General features: G+C 44.7%; 1 protein-coding gene across 7 annotated transcripts in view; it reads left to right on the top strand.

Moving 5' to 3' along the window:
• DET1 (DET1 partner of COP1 E3 ubiquitin ligase) overlaps window positions 1-18,166 on the top strand; it is a 60,298-nt gene that overhangs the window by 20,886 nt on the left and 21,246 nt on the right. For 2 of the 7 annotated variants that reach the window (XM_045448700.1, XM_045448701.1), the window contains exon 5: window positions 8,332-10,577. The exons of 2 other annotated variants lie outside the window; for them this stretch is intronic. In XM_045448700.1, the coding sequence (XP_045304656.1) occupies window positions 8,332-8,527 (196 nt within the window). In that variant the 3' untranslated portion in view covers window positions 8,528-10,577. Of the gene's footprint in view, window positions 1-1,795; window positions 2,449-8,331; window positions 10,578-10,780; window positions 10,844-12,349; window positions 13,137-18,166 lie in introns of those variants that run through there. 3 more of the 7 variants (XM_045448703.1, XM_045448706.1, XM_045448702.1) reach the window with 3 other exon arrangements.

An 18,166-nucleotide genomic window follows, 5' to 3' on the forward strand; every position in this document is an offset into this window, starting at 1 on the left:
TATTCTTTTGTGGTTCCACGTGTTCCCATCAGGATCTAAACAGGGTTCATACATTGTATTTGATCGCTTCTCCCTTAAGTCCGTTTTATTCTATACGTTCCACTTCCTTCCTCTTTTCCTTGCAGTGAAATTGTTGAAGAAACCATGTTGCTTGTCCTGTAGTGTTTCCCACATTCTGGAGTAGTATTTACTATTTTTCTCAGTCATATTTCCCGTAAACTGGTAGTTAGATTTAGAAGCTCAGACAACTTGCTTTGCTTACAGGCCCTTTGTGTGTTGGGGACTATGTGGGTGAGGTGAATGTGGTTTTCACGCGTAAAAGCATATCGTGGGCCTCATTTGATATTGTCAAGTAGTGTGAGATACACTCCCCTCCTTTCTGACCTGCCTCTGATTTGAAAAGATTAACCTAAGTGACAAATTTGGAAATGGCTCTTGCCCCTGACTACAGGGGTTTTTCACTTATTTTTAATTTAAAATGAGAAATGTAAGGATATTAGAGGCACTGGAAGAGGAAATGCTGTGACTTGAACACCTGTATTGTGTATTCCAGTCTCGTCTTTGTCGTTCTGCAGGTTTGCACGTGCCAAGTTGTCATCCTGGTTAGCGTAATACTTTGTAGTCGGCTTGTATTTTATAAATGTTTTTCTGTGTTGTTACATAGTCCTCCGAATAGCAGTCCTGATGACAGCATATTGTTCCCTCGGTTAGACGCACCACAGTTGATTTAACTCTTCCCCTGTTGCTGAGCCTTTATTCTCGGTCTGCATTTTTACATTAGAGCTTTGATAGAGTAGCCGTCTTTATTCACATCACTATTAACTTCATTTAGATTAAATTCTGAGGATAGAAATTCTTGGAAATGGGATTATGAGTATCTTTATGGGTACATATGTTTGTTTTCCAAAAGGGAAATTACAGAGCTCTATTTCAGAGCTCTCATTTTTCTGGAACTTACCCTAATTCAGCCCCAACCCCCCTGAACATCTCTAGTTCCTGATTCCAGAGGACACTTACTTTGCATATGGGAAAATGTATTTAAGTATGGGGATGAATGGAATTATTCGATGAAAAATGTCAGACTAGTCAGTATTTTGTTTTTGGGTGTGAAAAAGAAGAACGTTTCAAAAGAGTTTGTTCTTAACAACTCAAATATGGGTCTAGATCTACACTGTCCTATATCGGAGCCACTAGCTGCATGTGGCTGTTGAGCATTTAAGATGTGACTAGTCCAAGTTGACATGTGCTCAAGTGTCACACATCAGATTTCAAAGACTTAATACAAAAAAAAGAATGTGAAATATCTCATTAATATTTTTTACATGGATTATAGGTTGAAATGATAGTATTTTGGATGCCAATATTGGGTTAAACAGAATATTTTATTAAAATTAATTTCACCTTTCTCTTTTTACCTTTTTTAAATGTGACTACTTGGAAATTTAAAAGTGTACACGTGGCTTGCATTTCATTTCTAGCTCTGGTCTAGATACTCTTGGGACAGCGTGTCTGGAAAAGAGGAGGCTGTAGTTAAGGCTGTAACTAAGGGTTATCTTGGGAAAGAGAAAGGAGCCAGTGACTCAGGACAGCACAGTACAATTCACAGTGACCCCGTGCATACAACGAGCAGCTCAGACAAAGGTGGTTTCGCAGTTCTGATACCCTGAGGCTGATGTAAGAGGAGATGCCGTGAGTAAGATTGAACTACGAGTTGCCGCGTTCCCGTGCTGAGCGGATTGCAACGTGGTGGTGAATATCTCTGTACCATCCTCTCTTTCTCTCTTGTTCTGTTTAGGTTCTATGCCCGGGACTCTGGTCTGCTCAAGTTTGAGATCCAGGCAGGCTTACTGGGCCGCCCCATCAACCACACAGTGCGGCGCCTTGTTGCATTCACCTTTCACCCTTTTGAGCCTTTTGCTATTTCCGTGCAGAGGACTAATGCCGAGTACGTTGTCAACTTCCACATGCGACACTGCTGCACGTAGGTGCCTCACCAGAGCCCCGTTACCTGGTCTTCCGAAACGTTGCCCCCTTCTTGTCTCAGTGGACTCTGAAGCAAAAGCTCCTGCCTCCCGGCTTTGTTGGTTCCAGATGGTTATACCTCAGTTGGGGAGAGCCGGAGAGAGGAGCGAGGGTGGCCCAGCCAAATGGAATTTTTATCGTATCCAACTACTGATCGATTGCAAGTCCTCTGGTCCTTTCCCTGTGGGAATGCCCAGCATTAATTAAGTCCAGTTAGTTTTTGTTCTGTTTTGCATTTTATTGCTATATGAAGATGACAGCATTACACCTTCCCCCCCTTCATGTCCATTCTTTGGCATTATGGTATGCGGTGAAGTGGGTGCATCTTTGCTCACGGGAACTGTGTCCATCTTTCCACGTAGCCGACAGCAGGGCTATCTTTATATAAAGAGAACACAAATAAAGCCTTGGTATTTTCTTACTTAAGTATATCCTGTTTGCTGGCTGCCTTCTGTCCTGATCTCACCGAATACTTTTCACATTTGTGGTTCCAGGAGGGGCTGTAAAAGGGACTGGAGGCCATGGCTCCAGCAGCTGCCCTGGGGAGAGCGGAGTGGTGTGTGCCAGCACGGAAGACCGTTATCTGTCAGGATTGTCGTCTTCCCCGGGGTTTCGTCCTGGTAGTCGTTACAGCTGGAGGGGCCGGGCATAACTGCACATTGTCATGTGGAAGCACGCTCCCATCTGCACGGTCTGTGTCATGCAGGTGGGAGAGTGATCCGTTCTCTGGGGCTGTAGCGGATACAGACACGGTGTAGCACGCACAGCAGTTGGGTTGCGAGAGCTGGCAGGCTCCACGTGTCCCTAAAGAGATCAGACTGACTGCTCCTGGATGGCCCGGCCGTCACAGCTCCTCCGAACACCTGCTGGCCCCCAGCCAGCCTCCTTCTGTGCGGTCTCAGCCAGTGTCCTCCGGCGGGCTTGTGAGGCTGCTTCTGTCTCATCCGCATAACGTATCTCCCGCTTATGGAGTCAGCTTGTTTAGTAGCACCTGACTTTGAAAGCAGCTTGAAATGTTGGATTTCAGAGCAGGTTGTGGAAAGAGTCACGGATGCGAACAGATGGATTCCGTATCCCTCTGCCATCCAGATCGACCTCCCTTGGGAACATAACAAATGTGATAGGAGATACAGAGCCCCACCAAAAACAGTTCAGCTAATTTCATCATCCTCAATATCGAACGGCTGCATTCTTTCTCATTCAGCGTGCAGCACAGGATTTGAGCGCCAGCTATGGGTCGGGTAGATGCTGTGCTCAGGTCTGGCGGATGAGACAAATGGACCAATAAAGAGAATTATAATGCAGAATGGCAGAAGCCCCAGTAGTGGTTCTCTGGGAACAGTGGAGAAGGATGCAGGAGAGGTGGAGGAGGAGAGCCATACTGGGGAAGGGACACTGGAGCCGGACAAACGGGAGTCTTGTGTGGACCAGGGCAGGGGATGTTTCGAGGAGAGAGCCAGCATGCACAAAGGCGCGGAAGCGTGAACAGGGCTGTCAGGGCCGTGGAATGGTAACGAATACGGCTGCGGCACAGGCTGTGGGGAGGCCGGGGGAGTGTGACCGAATCATGAAGAGAAGTCTTGTGTGTGGTGTTAGGGTTTGTGCTGTGGAAGACGTGATCCGAATTTCACAAAGACTGTCTTTAGCAGTCTGGAAGATGGTTTGGAGGCGGGCCGACAAGCCAGCGGTGGTAATCCAGAGGAGAAGAGGAGGGTTTGAATGACCTCACTGGGCTTCTGGAAGGATGAAATACTGAGGCATTCTCCTAGATTCTTGGCAGGTCATGACAAAATCAGGATCCCAAAGCAGTCACACGTTTGTGGGGACTCAACTGATCTTTCGTGGTTGAAGCCCTTCACCTGCAGCTTTCTTCTGTGCCCGGTTGCCTGACTGTACCTGAGGGACTGGGGAGTGGAGTCACTCGGGCTGCAGTGGGAATCCCCGCCCTTCTGCCCAGTGGGTCTGTGACCCTGGGCGGTGTCCTAGCCTTTCTGAAGCTTAATGTGTACGTCCTGTCGCCTTACTCCTCCATTCTCCTGGTCGTATCTTCTATCTTCCATCTCGTCTAACTCCCCAAGCAATTCTCATACGCTTTCCTGCTCTGTTTACTCTCCCACTCGCTGAAATTGCCGTTTGACACCTTCATTCCTCTTCCAAAGCCCACCTTCCTTTTCTCCCTGATCACCTTGCCACCCACTTCCAGACGGAAGTGGAAACAATCACATGGGGAAATTGCCTTATCTTCCTTTCACCATGTCAACCCCATGACTTGTGTCTATGTTCCTCGCCTGCTTTTCCTCTGGAGTCCAGTAGCCTTGCTTCCCTAAAAGGCCAACTCCTCCCCGTGCTCACTGAATCCTGTCTCTTCTAGACTTCTCAATTTCTTCACTCCTGCAATTATTCTTTACTGTATCTTCCTCTTGTTAGGTCATTTCTACTAGCACATTAGATACACTCTAGGATGTTCTTTTTTTCTTTTTTCTTTTTTTAAAGATTTTATTTTTAAGTAATCTCTCCACCCGACAAGGGGCTTGAACGCACAGCCCTGAGATCAAGAGTTGCACGATCTACTGACTGAGCCAGCCAGGCGCCCTTACGATCTTCTTTATCTTTTTTTTTTTTTTTAATATTTATTTATTTTTGAGAGAGAGAGAGACAGAGTGCAAGAAAGGGAGGGGCACAGAGAGGGAGAGAGAGGGAGACACAGGATCTGAAGCAGGTTTCAGGCTCCGAGCTGTCAGCACAGAGTCCAATGTGGGACTCGAACTCACGGACCGTGAGATCATGACCTGAGCCGAAGTCAGACTATCAACCGACTGAGCCACCCAGGTGCCCCAGATCTTTTTTCTTTAAAACCTCCTGCTTTGGCCTCTTCTCCCCCTTCAGTTACTGCCCACCTCTCTGTTACCCTTCACAGAAAAACTTCTCAAAGGAGTTGTTTAAATTAAATGTTTTCACCCCACCACGTCCTGTTTTTCCTCAGCCCACTCCAGATGGGTTTTAGTCCCCCCTCCACTGACACGGCACTTGTCCCAGCCCCAGGGACTCCATGTTGCCAGTTCAGCACGCACCTCTCATATCTTTTGTGCTCAGCCGCCCGACATCAGGCATAATTCATTTCTCTCTCTGCCAGGAAGCACTTGCTTTTCTTGGTTTCCGGGACAGTACGAGTTTCTGGTTTTCTTCCTGCCTTGCTGATGGTTGCTCGTTGGTCCCTTTTGCTGGCTTCTCGGCTCTACCTTTAGATGCTAGAGTGCCCCAGCCCTTGGCCTTGGATTCTCTCCTCATTTCCTCTGTATACCATTTCTTTAATTGATTTTGTCCATTTCCCTGGTTTTATATTCTAGCTATATGCTGATGATTCTCAAAATTATAACCCCAGCCCTGATGCCTTCCTGGACCTCCAGATTCATATGTCCCATGGCTTACCTGGCATCTTCATTTGAATATCTAATAGGCATTTCAAAACCAGCATCTCCAAAACTGGGCTCTTGAGTCTCACTCCCCACCTCTAACCCATTGTTTTCCTCCCAGAGTTTCCAGGTGGCTTCAGCGTTTACCTATTTACTGCAGGCAATAACTTAGGAACTATTTCCAGTTTTCCTTTTTTCCAGCCCCCACCTCTCCCCCTGGCGCCCACATATCTGCCTTTGCCTTACCAACCGTGGTGATCCCTTACTCCGTGTTAGTGACTAGAACTAGGTCAAGACCAGCTGGCAGAAGGGGTTAGTTTACGAATGTCGTGTGACTTCTGTCAGGTCAATTATACTGTAAGGTAGAGGTTTCTGGAACTGTGGGGGAAACATTTCTCTTTTGAAAATGTCTGTGAGGAACCATGTGGCCCACAGTTCCACAACCCACCACCCAATGATCCTATTCAAAAAGAATCAGCCAGGGGTGCCTGGGAGGTTCAGTCGGTTAAGTGTCCCACTTCGGCTGAGGTCATGATCTTGTGGCCTGTGAGTTCAAGCCCCACATGGGGCTCTGTGCTGACAGCTCGGAGCCTGGAGCCTGTTTTGGATTCTGTATCTCCCTTTGTCTCTGCCCCTCCCCTGCTCATGCTCTCTCTCTCTCTCTCTCTCTCTCTCTCTCTCTCTCTCAAAAATAAACAAATGGTAAAAAAAAAAAAATTTTTTTTAAAAATTCCCTGAGGAGGGAGCTGAACTGGATGGCAGAGTAGAGAGGAAAGAACCCGGCTCGTGGATAACGTAGTTGGTTGGCTGGATCACTCAACCCTATAACCCATCCTACATCTGGGTTTCCGGTTCTGGGAGACAATAAACTTCCATACTGTTTAAGCCACTTTGAATTGATTTGTTGTTGTTGTTGCTTCTTATAATTGAAAGCAAATTAATAGATGCAAAGAGAAAGGCAGGTCCTCCGTGGAAAGAGTCAGGAAGTTCCTGCTGGCTGGGTATCTTATTAGGTTGGGTTTGAAAAGGCCCAATTATGACTCCTGTTCTCTGATTTCAGTAAGATGCCTGGCTCTCTGATAGCCCCCTTCAGCCATACCTGTACTGGCCTGGGTGTTTCTTATAGCTAAAAGGATGTAACTAAAATGAGCGATAAAGCACTGAGCTCATTGAGCACTTGAGCCATATGAAGTTCACAACCCCTGTGTGTTTATATTAACTTTGTTTCTAAAGGATTTTAGGCTCCTCTCAGTAAATTCTAGTGCCTTCTTTCTACAGATATCCAGTGAACTTCAAGAATCTTTGGAGAATCAAGCTCTTTGGAACCAAAAATGTTTAAGAAAAGCAGAGACTTCAGGGGATTTATCTTTCAGATCTAAATTCTTGCCTGGAACTCTCTTCTCATCCCTATTCTGCAGGGGCTGATGTGTCAATGATCAGGGCCAAGCCGTTCTGGGCCTTTGAGAGAAAGGCTCCATTTAAATTTAGTCTCTTTCATTCAGAGTCCTTGTAGAGAAGCACAGTATTAAATCAGTGAAAAGCCTAAATTAGATAATTTTTAAAAGAACGGTAGCTTCATTATTTTTCAAGTACACAGAGTAACTGCATCTCAGCCATGAAGTGTTCCTTTGTAGAAACCCTTGGAGACTTTTCTTAATGAATGGATTATAATTATTGGTAATCAGCATAACGGTTCTCTGCAATACGTGCTTCGAAAGGAATTGAGCATATTAAATGGTTTTGATGTTCCAGAGGGCAATTTTGTTTACAACATCAATCTGCTCAGTGTATACCCTTTATAGCTATAACCCTCTGTTGTTTAAAAAAACAAAAAAAAAGCAAAGAAAGGAAAAATTCTGAAGACTCTCTCCATCATACAACATTTGATTACCAGAGGCAGAAATAACATGGGAGGATAGAGAGATGCATAGTAGGACTCATTCTTTAACCACGTTGTCCTGACAGAACTATGGGAACAGGTCAGGCTTATGAGTGGGGCCTGTCCCTGTCACCTGCTAGCTCTGTATCCTTGGGCTTGCTTGATGATAAGAATTTTACCGAGTTTCAATTTCTCTGTAAAATGGGGTAACGTCTGCCTGGCAGGGCTGATGTGAGCAGTAAATGAGTATTAGTTGAAGCTCTTCATACAGGAAGTAGCCAATAAATCCTAGCTTCCATTCTCTCCCTAGATTTCCTGGCCTGTGGGGGAGGCTCCCCCTGCCTCCTTAATGTCACAGAGACCGCACCCAGCCCTGGTGGTGCCTCTTTGTTCCTTGCCGATCCAGAAACACAAGCTTGCCCCTTCTTTAGGCCCAGCCCCTACACAGGACACCAGTGGCTTTTGAGGGGGTGCCATTCTGCCACCACAGTCTCTGTTCTGAGAAGACCAGAACATCCCTAACCCTCTTTGCGGCCAAATACATTGGATTCAAAGGAGCCTTGTTTGCTGACAGTTTGTTGTCGTTGATCATGAACGTTTACCAAGTGCTCACTCTGGGGTCAGGAGCTAGGTAAGCACCTTATATTGGAAGGTATTCCTTCATTTCCTCGATTCTGAGATGCATTTTTCAAAATTGGAGTGTATCCAATATGGGGATCTCGTCAGTGTCGGTCGGCAACCACGACCTCACCGCTGTCGTCGCCTGTGCAGGTTCACACTGAGCATGCTCTTCACGTTGTCCTCCTTGCTGTTGAGTAATGTGCGCTGGGGACACCACATGTGTTAAGTGTCCATGCTCTTTGAAGTGTCTTCAAAAAGATTATCCTAGGATTTGGTGTTGAAAGGTTCTTTTATATACAGAAAGGTACGGAAGCCGAGCAGTGTGGTTAATTTTGGTATCAGCGAAGCAAAGGTTTGCCACTGAAGGAATGAACGTGAGGCCACATGTTTTTGCAGAGCAGCCACCGAGTGCTTTTTGGAACTAAGAGAGAAAGATAACCACTGGCAAACGAAGTTTTACCGGCATACTGAGTTTCGTGGAAAAGGACCGCCTGTCACACAGCCAACAAGGCAAGTGAAGGAAGGGGGGGAGACTGTCACAGGCCTCGGAATAAATGGAAGAAGTTGTAATGCAACAAGAGGCCTTGGGTGACCAATTCATGCAAAGCGCAGGACTAATCATTAAGGTGTGAACTGGTCAGAAACTTCCTGCTGACTCTGAACAGAAGCCGATTCACTTCCAGGGGCACGTGATTCAAAATAGAAAGAAAATGAAAACTAGAACCTAAGTCGAATGAGAAATACTAATGACACTGGATGTTCTTCAGTGTGCCCCTAATACCTCTAAATCCAAAAAAAAAAAAAAAAAAAAGGCCTAAAATGCTCTTTGAATATGTATATGTTTTAAGGGTACTAGTAGGGTTTGTTTTAACTCGATACGGTAAGACACACAGAGATGGAAATGACTGTCATGAAGGAAGAAGTCTGTTTTACCTACACGTCTCTAGAAACGGGGCAGGGCATATCAGGCCCCATGGGGAGGCAGCTGGGTCAATCGGGAGGTCGAGGAGCCAGGGGAAAATGTGGGTGAGAGCCTTTATTGTGGTTTCTACAACAGGCAAGGCAGGCTGAGAAGGCTTGGGATTGGCTAATCTGAATAATTTCGGTGAGCTCTGCGACATAGGGGCTGGCCCTAGTTGTCTGATACCTGGCTCTGAGGTGATTATGGCAGCTGGATAGTGGCCCAGAGTGTGAGAGCACCATATAGGAGGTGGTTGGGGCATTGGCTCCGGATTGGTTGGTGTGCGTCTAAAGGCACACTCCCAGGGAGTTGTTTGCTGTCGCTAGGAGTTAGCTGACCCTGGGAGGGGCAGTCCCTGTAAGGTCAGTGAGGTCCTAATAGGTCAAAGCATCAGAAAATAAAAGGTACGGTTAATACGGTACAAAATGTCCTAAGTACTAAGCGTCGTCATGGTACGATTATCTAGGTTCCTTTGTTAGTGCCGCATGGTTGGTAGCCCGCTTCCAGGATGTCCCGCAGTGATCCCGCCTCCTTGATTCATGCTCTTGGGTAGTTCCCTCCCACATTGTATCTGGGTTGGTCTGTGTGACCAAAACGACACAAGCAGAAATGTGAGTGTGTCACTTTCAAGCCTCGGTTTATAAACGGCATCTTGGGGCCAGGCTTCTACATCCACTCTACCCCCCGCTTCAACCGCTCACTCTGGGGGAGACCAGCTGTCCTGTCGTAAGGACATTTGGACAGCCTTCTGGAGAGACCCGCTTGGCTTCTTGCTAATAGCCATGGGAGAGAGATATCTTGGAAGCGGGTCCTCCGGCCTCAGTCAAGCCTGCGGATGACTGCAGCCTCATGAGAAACCCTGAGCAAGAACCACCCAGCCAAGCCACTTCCAGATTCTTGACTCTCAGAAAGCCTGTGAGATAAATGTGGTTTTAAGCTGCTGAGTTTGGGGGGCAATTTGTTATGTAACAATATCTGATGAACACACATAAATAATGGCGTGTTTTGCAATATGACACCTTATATTTGAAAAAAGGCCATATTACCCTCATTTTATAAATAAGGAAACTAATCTCCGAGACACTAAGTGATTTGCCCATCATTACTAGTTAATAGCAGGTAAAACTAATCCAGCCTGTGTCAGAATTCACTTAAATCCTGGATTTATAGAGATCTAAACTGGGGTTTCACTGATCACCAATAACATTCACAGGGAATTCTTACGTTTCAGCGCCTCTGTATCCACTCCCTCCCTTAGAGGGGGATGACCAATAAGGATATTTTTTATTAAGGTTGAAAATCCACATATTTCTCCCTCTTCACACGAGTATGTTGGTTGGCTTATTTGTTCATTTATGTATTAAAAATGTTTTGAAGACCTACTAAGTGCCAGGAACTAGGAATATAAGAATTCGTGTCATAGCCCCAACCGTTTCTGGTCTGAAAATGTTTCCGAATACAGCCGTACCTCAGAGATAGTGCCAGTTTGGTTCCCCAGCACTGCCGTAAAATGGATATCACAATAAAGCAAGTCAAATGAATGCTTTTGTTTCCCTGTGTGTATAAAAGCTGTATTTACACCATGCAATAGTCTGTTAAGTGTGCAGCAGCATTATGTCAAAAAAAAAACAATGCACATACCTTGATTTTAAAAATGTCGTTAAAAAATGCTGCCACCTGAGCTTTCAGTGAGCTGTAATCTTTTTGCTGGTGGAGGGTCTTGCCTCAATGTCGACGGTGCTGACTGGTGGCCGCTGAAGGTTGGGGTGGCTGTGGCAATTTCTCAAAATAAGACAACGGAGAAGTTTACTACATCAATGGACTCTTCTATCACAAACGATTTCTCTGTAGCTGGTGATGCCATTTGATGACTTTTTCCCACAGCAGAGCTTCTTTCAAAATTGGAGTCTTCTCAAAACCCGCCGCTGCGCTGTCAGCTGAGTGTAGGTAATATTCCAAATCCTTTGTTGTCATTTCAACAATCTCCTCCGCCAGGAGGAGGCACTGTCTCAGGGAACCGCTTTCTGTGCTCTTCCCAAGAAGCAACTCTTCATCTCTTACAGTTTGATCATGAGATTTCATCAATTCAATCCCATATTCAGGCTCCACTTCCTGTTCTCTTGCTGTTTCCACCACATCTGCAGTGACTTCCTCTCCTGAAGTCTTGAACCCCTCAAAGTCATCCAGGAGGGTTGGGATCAATTTCTTCCAAACTCCTGTTCATGTTGGTATTCTGACCTCTTCTCATGAATCATGAATGTTCTTATTGGCGTCTAGAATGGTGAAGCCTTTCCAGAAGGTTTTCAATTTACTTGCCCAGATCCGTCAGAGGAATCCCTATCTGTGGCAGCTATAGCCTTACAAAATGTATTTCTTAAATAATAAGACCTGAAAGTTGAAATTATGTCTAGATGCATGGGCTGCAGAATGGATGTTGTGTCAGTAGGTGTGTAAACAACATCAGTCTCGTACATCTCCATCAGAATTCTTGGGTGACCAGATGCATTGTCAACGAGCAGCAATATTTTGAAAGGAATCATTTTTTTTTTTTCTGAGCAGTAGGTCTCAACAGTGTTTGGGTTTGCAGTATTTCGTGTACCATGTTGTAAACAGAAGTACTCTCCGGACTTTGTTACATCACTGACAGAGCACAGGCAGAGTAGGTTGAGCATAATTCTTAAAGGCCCTAGGATTTTCAGAGTGGCACATGAGCACAGGCTTCCACTTGAAGCCAGCAGCTGCATTAGCCCCTACCAACAGAGTCAACCTGTCCTTTGAAGCCAGACGTTGACTTCTCTCCAGCTAAGAAAGTCCTAGATGGCATCTTCTTCTGATATAAGGCCTTTGCATCCACACTGAAAATCTGTTGTTTGGTGGAGCCACCTTCATTAACGATCACAGCTGGAGCTTCTGGAGAACTTGGCTGGAGCTTCTACATCAGCACTCGCTGCTTCGCCTCGTAGTTTCATGTTATGGAGAAGGTGTCTTGTCTTCCCTTAAACCTTACGAACCAACCTCTGCTAGCTTCCAACCTGTCTTCTGTGGCTTCCCTACCTCTCTCAGCCTTCACGGAAGTGAAGAGAGTGAGGGTCTTGCTCTGGATTAGGCTTTGCCCCCAGGGAAGGTTGTGGCCAGTTGGATCTTCTCTGCAGGCCACGAAGACTTTCTCCTTGTCAGCAGTGAGGCTGTTTCTCTTATGTGTGTGTTCACTGGAGTAGCACTTCTAATGTCCTTCAAGAATTTTTCCTTTACATTCACAGCTTGCCTAACTGTTTGGGGCAAGAGGCCTAGCTTTTGGCTTCTCTCAGCTTTCAATATGCCTTCCTCACTGAGGTTAATCATTTCTAGCTTCTGATTTCAAGTGAGAGATGTGTGACTCTTCCTTTCACGCAGACACTTAGAGGCCACTGTAGGGTTACTAATTGGCCTCATTTCAATATTGTTGTGTTTCAGGGATCAGGGAGAGTGAGAAAGAGGGGGACAACTGGTTGATGGAGCAGTCAGAACACACGACAAAACAATTATGTAACATCAAAGATCACTCATCACAGATTGCCACAACAAATATAATAACAATGGAAAAGTTTGGAATATTATAAGAGTTACCAAAACGTGACACGGAGACTCAAAGTGAGCAAAATGTTACTGGAACAATGGAGCCGACAAGCTTGTAGACATGAGGTTGCCGTGTAAAATCTGCGGTGTCCGAGAGATCCCGTAAAATGAAGGGTGTCGTCGTGCCATCGGGGAAGCTTCCAGATAACCAGTGTCTGAATGCGGAGGTGGGAGGAAGGAGCCAAGGGGTGGGTTGTTTTGCGATGGGAGCCCGGGCTTCTCTGTGTCCTGTTTTATTAACTCTGATGATGGAGTTCCATCCCCCCCAGGGAGCACTTACAGTTCCGTCCCCCTCCAGGGAGCACTTAGAGATCCACAGGACAGCTGCCTGAAACTGCCGCCTGGCCCTGCCAACAGAAGCCGAGTTCCCAGGCCCCATGCTGTGCGTCCCATTCATCGTCCTGAGACCAGAGAGAGATCTCCTGGTCTTCAACTACTATGTGTCTTCCAAACTTAGTATTAATTTCCCAGGATTAGGAGAGGAGACTGTCACTTCGCTTTAATTAATTGTTGAAAGAACAGAGAGAGGTCTATATTTCTAAAAGGAAAATTTAAAAAACGGAGGGAATGGAAATATTCTGAATGGGGGAACCCAGAAGTAAAATAAAGGTGGTTTTCAAACTCAGCTTCTTCTCCCTCATCTTTAAAGGGTTTTTTGGGGGACGGGGGGACATGTGTTATGAGGTTTGAAGTCTGTCCTTCAGGAGGGATATGTTATTGAAAATAAATTGCCTTTAGATTGTTTTTCACAGTCAGTTTATTTTGTTTTATTTTATTTTTATTTTAGAGAAGAGAGCGTGAATGGGGGAGACGAGCAGAGGGAGAGAGAGAATCTTAAGCAGGTTCCACGCTTAGTGTGGAGCCCAATGTGGAACCTGGTCTCACAAACCATGAGATTGTGACCTGAGCCAAAATCAAGAGTCAGACACCCAACCGACTGACTACCCAGGCACCCCTTCCACAGTCAATTATTTTTAAAGAAATGTTTTAATGTCATTTTGGTTAAAATTTTTAAGAATATAGCTTATCTGAAAAGTGATTATCAACTCAGGGTAGGTTACAGATAAAATTGAGGTTGTGGGCATGTTGGAATCTTGACAGAAATTTTGAAAAAATTAGTTGAGATTTTTATTGGGAGAATGAAAAAGTGTGTAAGTTTTCACATTACAAATTGCAGAAAGTTTAAAAAAATCTTATCTGATGAGGTTATGCGGAAGATGGATTCATAACTGAGACACATCTCCCCCAAATCTTGGAGGGACATGAGATTTTCCTGCTTATCAGATAGGGGGATTAGCTTTGGAAGGCTTAAAAGCATTGCATTAGATAAATACTGGTTTTCAGGGCTCCTGGGTGACTCAGTTAACCGTCCAACTCTTGATTTCAGCTCAGGTCATGATCTCACAGTTGGTGAGATCGAGCCCCACACTGGGCTCCACGCTGAGCATGGAGCCTGCTCGGGATACTTTTTCTCCATCTCGGTCTCTGCCCCTCCCCTGCTCATGCTCGCTCGCTCTCTCTTGCTCTCTCAAAAATAAACAAACATTAAAACAAGTTGAACATATACAAGTGGAAACTTTTGCATAACAATTATCAAAACAAAATCACATGACAAATGACAACACATTTACCAAAGGATTGATTTTCTTAGTGTAAAACATTTTTAAAATATAAAAAGATGAACAATCCCCAGTTAAAAATGGGCAAAGAATCTTATTAGCAGAGTGTTCACAGAAAAAATATACACGTGGTCAACAGCTATATGAAAATGTGACATTTATGGCACAAAAACAGACACTCAGATCAACAGAACAGAATAGAGAACCCAGAAATGGACCCACAAACATATGGCCAACTAATCTTTGACAAAGCAGGAAAGAATATCCAGTGGGATAAAGACAGTCTCTTCAGCAAGTGGTGCTGGGAAAACTGGACAACGGCATGCAGAAAAATGAACCTGGGCCACTTTGTTACACCATACACGAAAATAAACGCAAAATGGATGAAAGACCTCAATGTAAGACAGGAAGCCATCAAAATCCTCAAGGAGAAAGCAGGCAAAAACCTCTTTGATCTTGGCCGTAGCAACTTCTTACTCAACACGTCTCCGGAGGCAAGGGAAACAAAAGCAAAAATGAACTACTGGGACCTCATCGAAATAAAAAGCTTCTGCACAGCGAAGGAAACAATCAGCAAAACTAAAAGGCAACTGACAGAATGGGAGAGGATATTTGCAAATGATATGTCAGATAAAGGGTTAGTATCCAAAATCCATAAAGAACTTATCAAACTCAACACACAATAAATAAATAATCCAGTGAAGACATGGGCAAAAGACATGAATAGACACTTCTCCAAAGAAGACATCCAGATGGCCAACTGACACATGAAAAAATGCCCCACATCACTCATCATCAGGGAAATACAAATCAAAACCACAATGAGATACCACCTCACACCTGTAAGAATGGCTCACATGAACAACTCAGGCAACAACAGATGTTGGCGAGGATGCGGAGAAAGAGGATCCCTTTTGCATTGTTGGTGGGAATGCAAGCTGGTGCAGCCACTCTGGAAAACAGTATGGAGGTTTATCAAAGAACTAAAAATAGAACTACCCTACGACCCAGCAATTGCACTACTAGGCATTTATCCAAGGGATAAGGGTGTGCTGTTTTGAAGGGGTACAGGCACCCCCCCCCCCAATGTTTATAGCAGCAGTATCAACAATAGCCAAAGTATGGAAAGAGCCCAAATGTCCATCGAGGGATGAATGGATAAAGAAGATGTGGTATATATATGTATACAATGGAGTATTACTCTGCAACCGAAAAGAATGAAATCTTGCCATTTGCAACTATGTGGATGGACCTAGAGGGCATTATGCTAAGCAAAATTAGTCCGTGAGAGAAAGACAAATATCATAGGGCTTCACTCATATGAGGACTTTAAGACACAGAACAGATGAACGTAAGGGAAGGGAAGCAAAAATAATATAAAAACAGGGAGGAGGACAAAACATAAGAGACTTAAATATGGAGAACAAACAGAGGGTTACTGGAGAGGTTGGGGGGGGGATGGGCTAAATGGGTAAGGGGCATTAAGGAATCTACTCCTGAAATCATTGCACTATATGCTAACTAATTTGGGTGTAAATTTAAAAAATAAAAAATTTAAAGCAGAAAAAAAAGAAAAACAAGAAAAGAAACAATAACCTATAAAGAGAATATATGATAGTGGCATCCTATCAATAAACCATTATGACTTACATAAAAAAAAATGTGACATTTATTTTTCACCATCAGATTAGCGAAGGTTGAGTGTTTGATGATGCCATGTTGTCAAGAGCGTAGGGTGCTCTCCCCTACTGTTGGGGGAGTAAACTGATTGAAACTTCTTGAAGGACAAAAGAGCAGTGTCTTCGTAAACATATTTTGAAAACCCAGTTAAATTCTATGCATTAGGACAAAACATTTGCATATGTGAGCAAGACATATGCACAAGGCCATTTCATTGTAACTTTTCCACTGTGAAAAAGTGGAAACTACTAGCTGTGCATTGATAGAGGACGGACAAAATGAATTACAAGCTCTGTCCATAAAATCGGAGCTGATACAGCTGTGAAAAATAATGAGGCAAGTCCATACATATTGATTTGGAAAGCTCTTTGAGCTGTAGTAATTGAACAACTGTATTTAATGTGAAAACACATTTTTTTTTTAAAAATTAAAAAAAATCTGTGCTGAAATTGAGGTCACTATGGATATTAAATATATACATAGTCATGGAGTCGTAGAACACTTTTGAAAACATACTGAAGATGCTATTAACAATAATTACCTCTGGAGAGCAGACGTGGGTGCAAGGGAATGTGGACATTTACTCTCTAGCTTATTTCTTTTATCTCTGTAATCCTTTAACTGTGAACACGTATTACTTAAAATTTTTAATGAGTTTTGTTCAATTTTTAGTTGGGGTATAAAGCACAAACCATCAAATTTACCAGCTTACTTATTTACGTGCGGTTCAGTATTGCTAAATATATTTACATTGTTGTGCCATCAATCTCGGCAGTTGGTTCATCTTGCAAAACTGAAACTCTGTCCCCATTATGCAATAATTCCCATTTCTCCCTCGCCCAGCCCCTGGCAACCACCGTTGTGCTTTCTTTCTATGAGTATGACTAGTTACGTCCTGTAAGTGGAATCATACGGTATTTGCCCTTTCCTGGTGTCTTTTTGTGACTGGTGAATGTCACTTAGCAAAATGTCCTCAAGGTTTGTCAATGTTGTAGTCTATGTCAGAATTTCCTTCATTTTCGGGGCTCCAGGGTGGCTCAGTCGGTTAAGTGTATGACTCTTGATTTTGGCTCAGGTCACGATCTCACAGTTTGTGGGATTGAGCCTCACGTCAGGCTCTGCACTGGCAGTAGGGGAGCTTGCTTGGGATTCTCTTGTCTCCCTCTCTCTCTGCTCCTCCCCTGCTCATGCTCTCTCTCTCTCTCTCTCTCTCTCTCTCAAAATAAATAAATAAACATTAAAAAGAAAGAATTTCCTTCATTTTCAAGGCTGAATTATATTCCATTACATTTACATGTATACCACTCTTTGTTTATCCATTCACCCCTGTGTGGACACGTACGTGTTGCTCTTGGCTATCGTGAATAGTGCTTCTGTGACCATGAGTATACAAATATATCTTTGAGATCCTGCTTTCCATTCTTTTGGATATATACTCAGAAGTGGGATTTAAAGAGTTAAAAAAAAAAAAGTGTTTAGCCAGTGAATTCACCTGTAGCAGCCGGGATGGTATTAGGTAGGCACTCTGTGGGCTAGTTGAGCCTCATAGTCTGAGGCCGGGATTTTCTTTACTAGCCCCCGGGGGCTCGGCAATTTCATTGCAGCCCCCTGAGCCTTTTCCCTGTACAGCCAGGAGGGGCCTTAGCAGGATGGTGAACCCGCTGCTCCCTGCCTGGTCCTGCCTGCATTAATTCAGCACATTTCTATAGCTCCCTGAAGAAAGAGGCTGCAGCAGCATTTAATTAGCGGCCAGGAACATGCTTTCCCAAGGACACGACTTATTTCGCAGCCAGCTGTTGCCAGTGGCTCCCTAGCAACATGCAGTGCTCACATCGGATTGCTTCTCTCCAGACAAGTGGGGGGTGGCGGTTGGCCAGTCCACCTGCTGTCACAGCCTGGGGTGGGGGCATGGGGCAAAGGGTCCCTGGGTCCAGGGCTAATTCTCTAAAAGAAGCAAATGATCTGAACCTGTTATTCCTGCAAAGCCAGATGTGGTGCTAAAACCTCATGACCCTTGAATTGCCCACCCCACCCTTCCTTCGAGTGCATGATCAGAGCAAACAGCAAGAATATCACCAGCTATAACACAGGTAGAGCACCATGGTCTAGAAAGGTCCATTGGGATTATGAAGGGCAGCTGAGAGACTTTGGGAAAGAGAGATGATCTCACCCCATAGTAAGCAGAGCCTGCCTATTAGAATGGACTTGGGGGTGCCCTGGGAGCACCCCATCTTGGATGAGGGCAAAAGGAAAGCTTCACTCCAGCTGGCCCACTAACTGCTCTGGGTTTCCTGGGGCTTTGGGAAGAGGCCATGGGGAGATAGAGGTCAGTGGCAGCCACCACCCTGAACCTGAA

Source organism: Leopardus geoffroyi, chromosome B3, assembly GCF_018350155.1.
Source record: "Leopardus geoffroyi isolate Oge1 chromosome B3, O.geoffroyi_Oge1_pat1.0, whole genome shotgun sequence".
In the NCBI taxonomy this organism is placed as follows: domain Eukaryota; kingdom Metazoa; phylum Chordata; class Mammalia; order Carnivora; family Felidae; genus Leopardus; species Leopardus geoffroyi.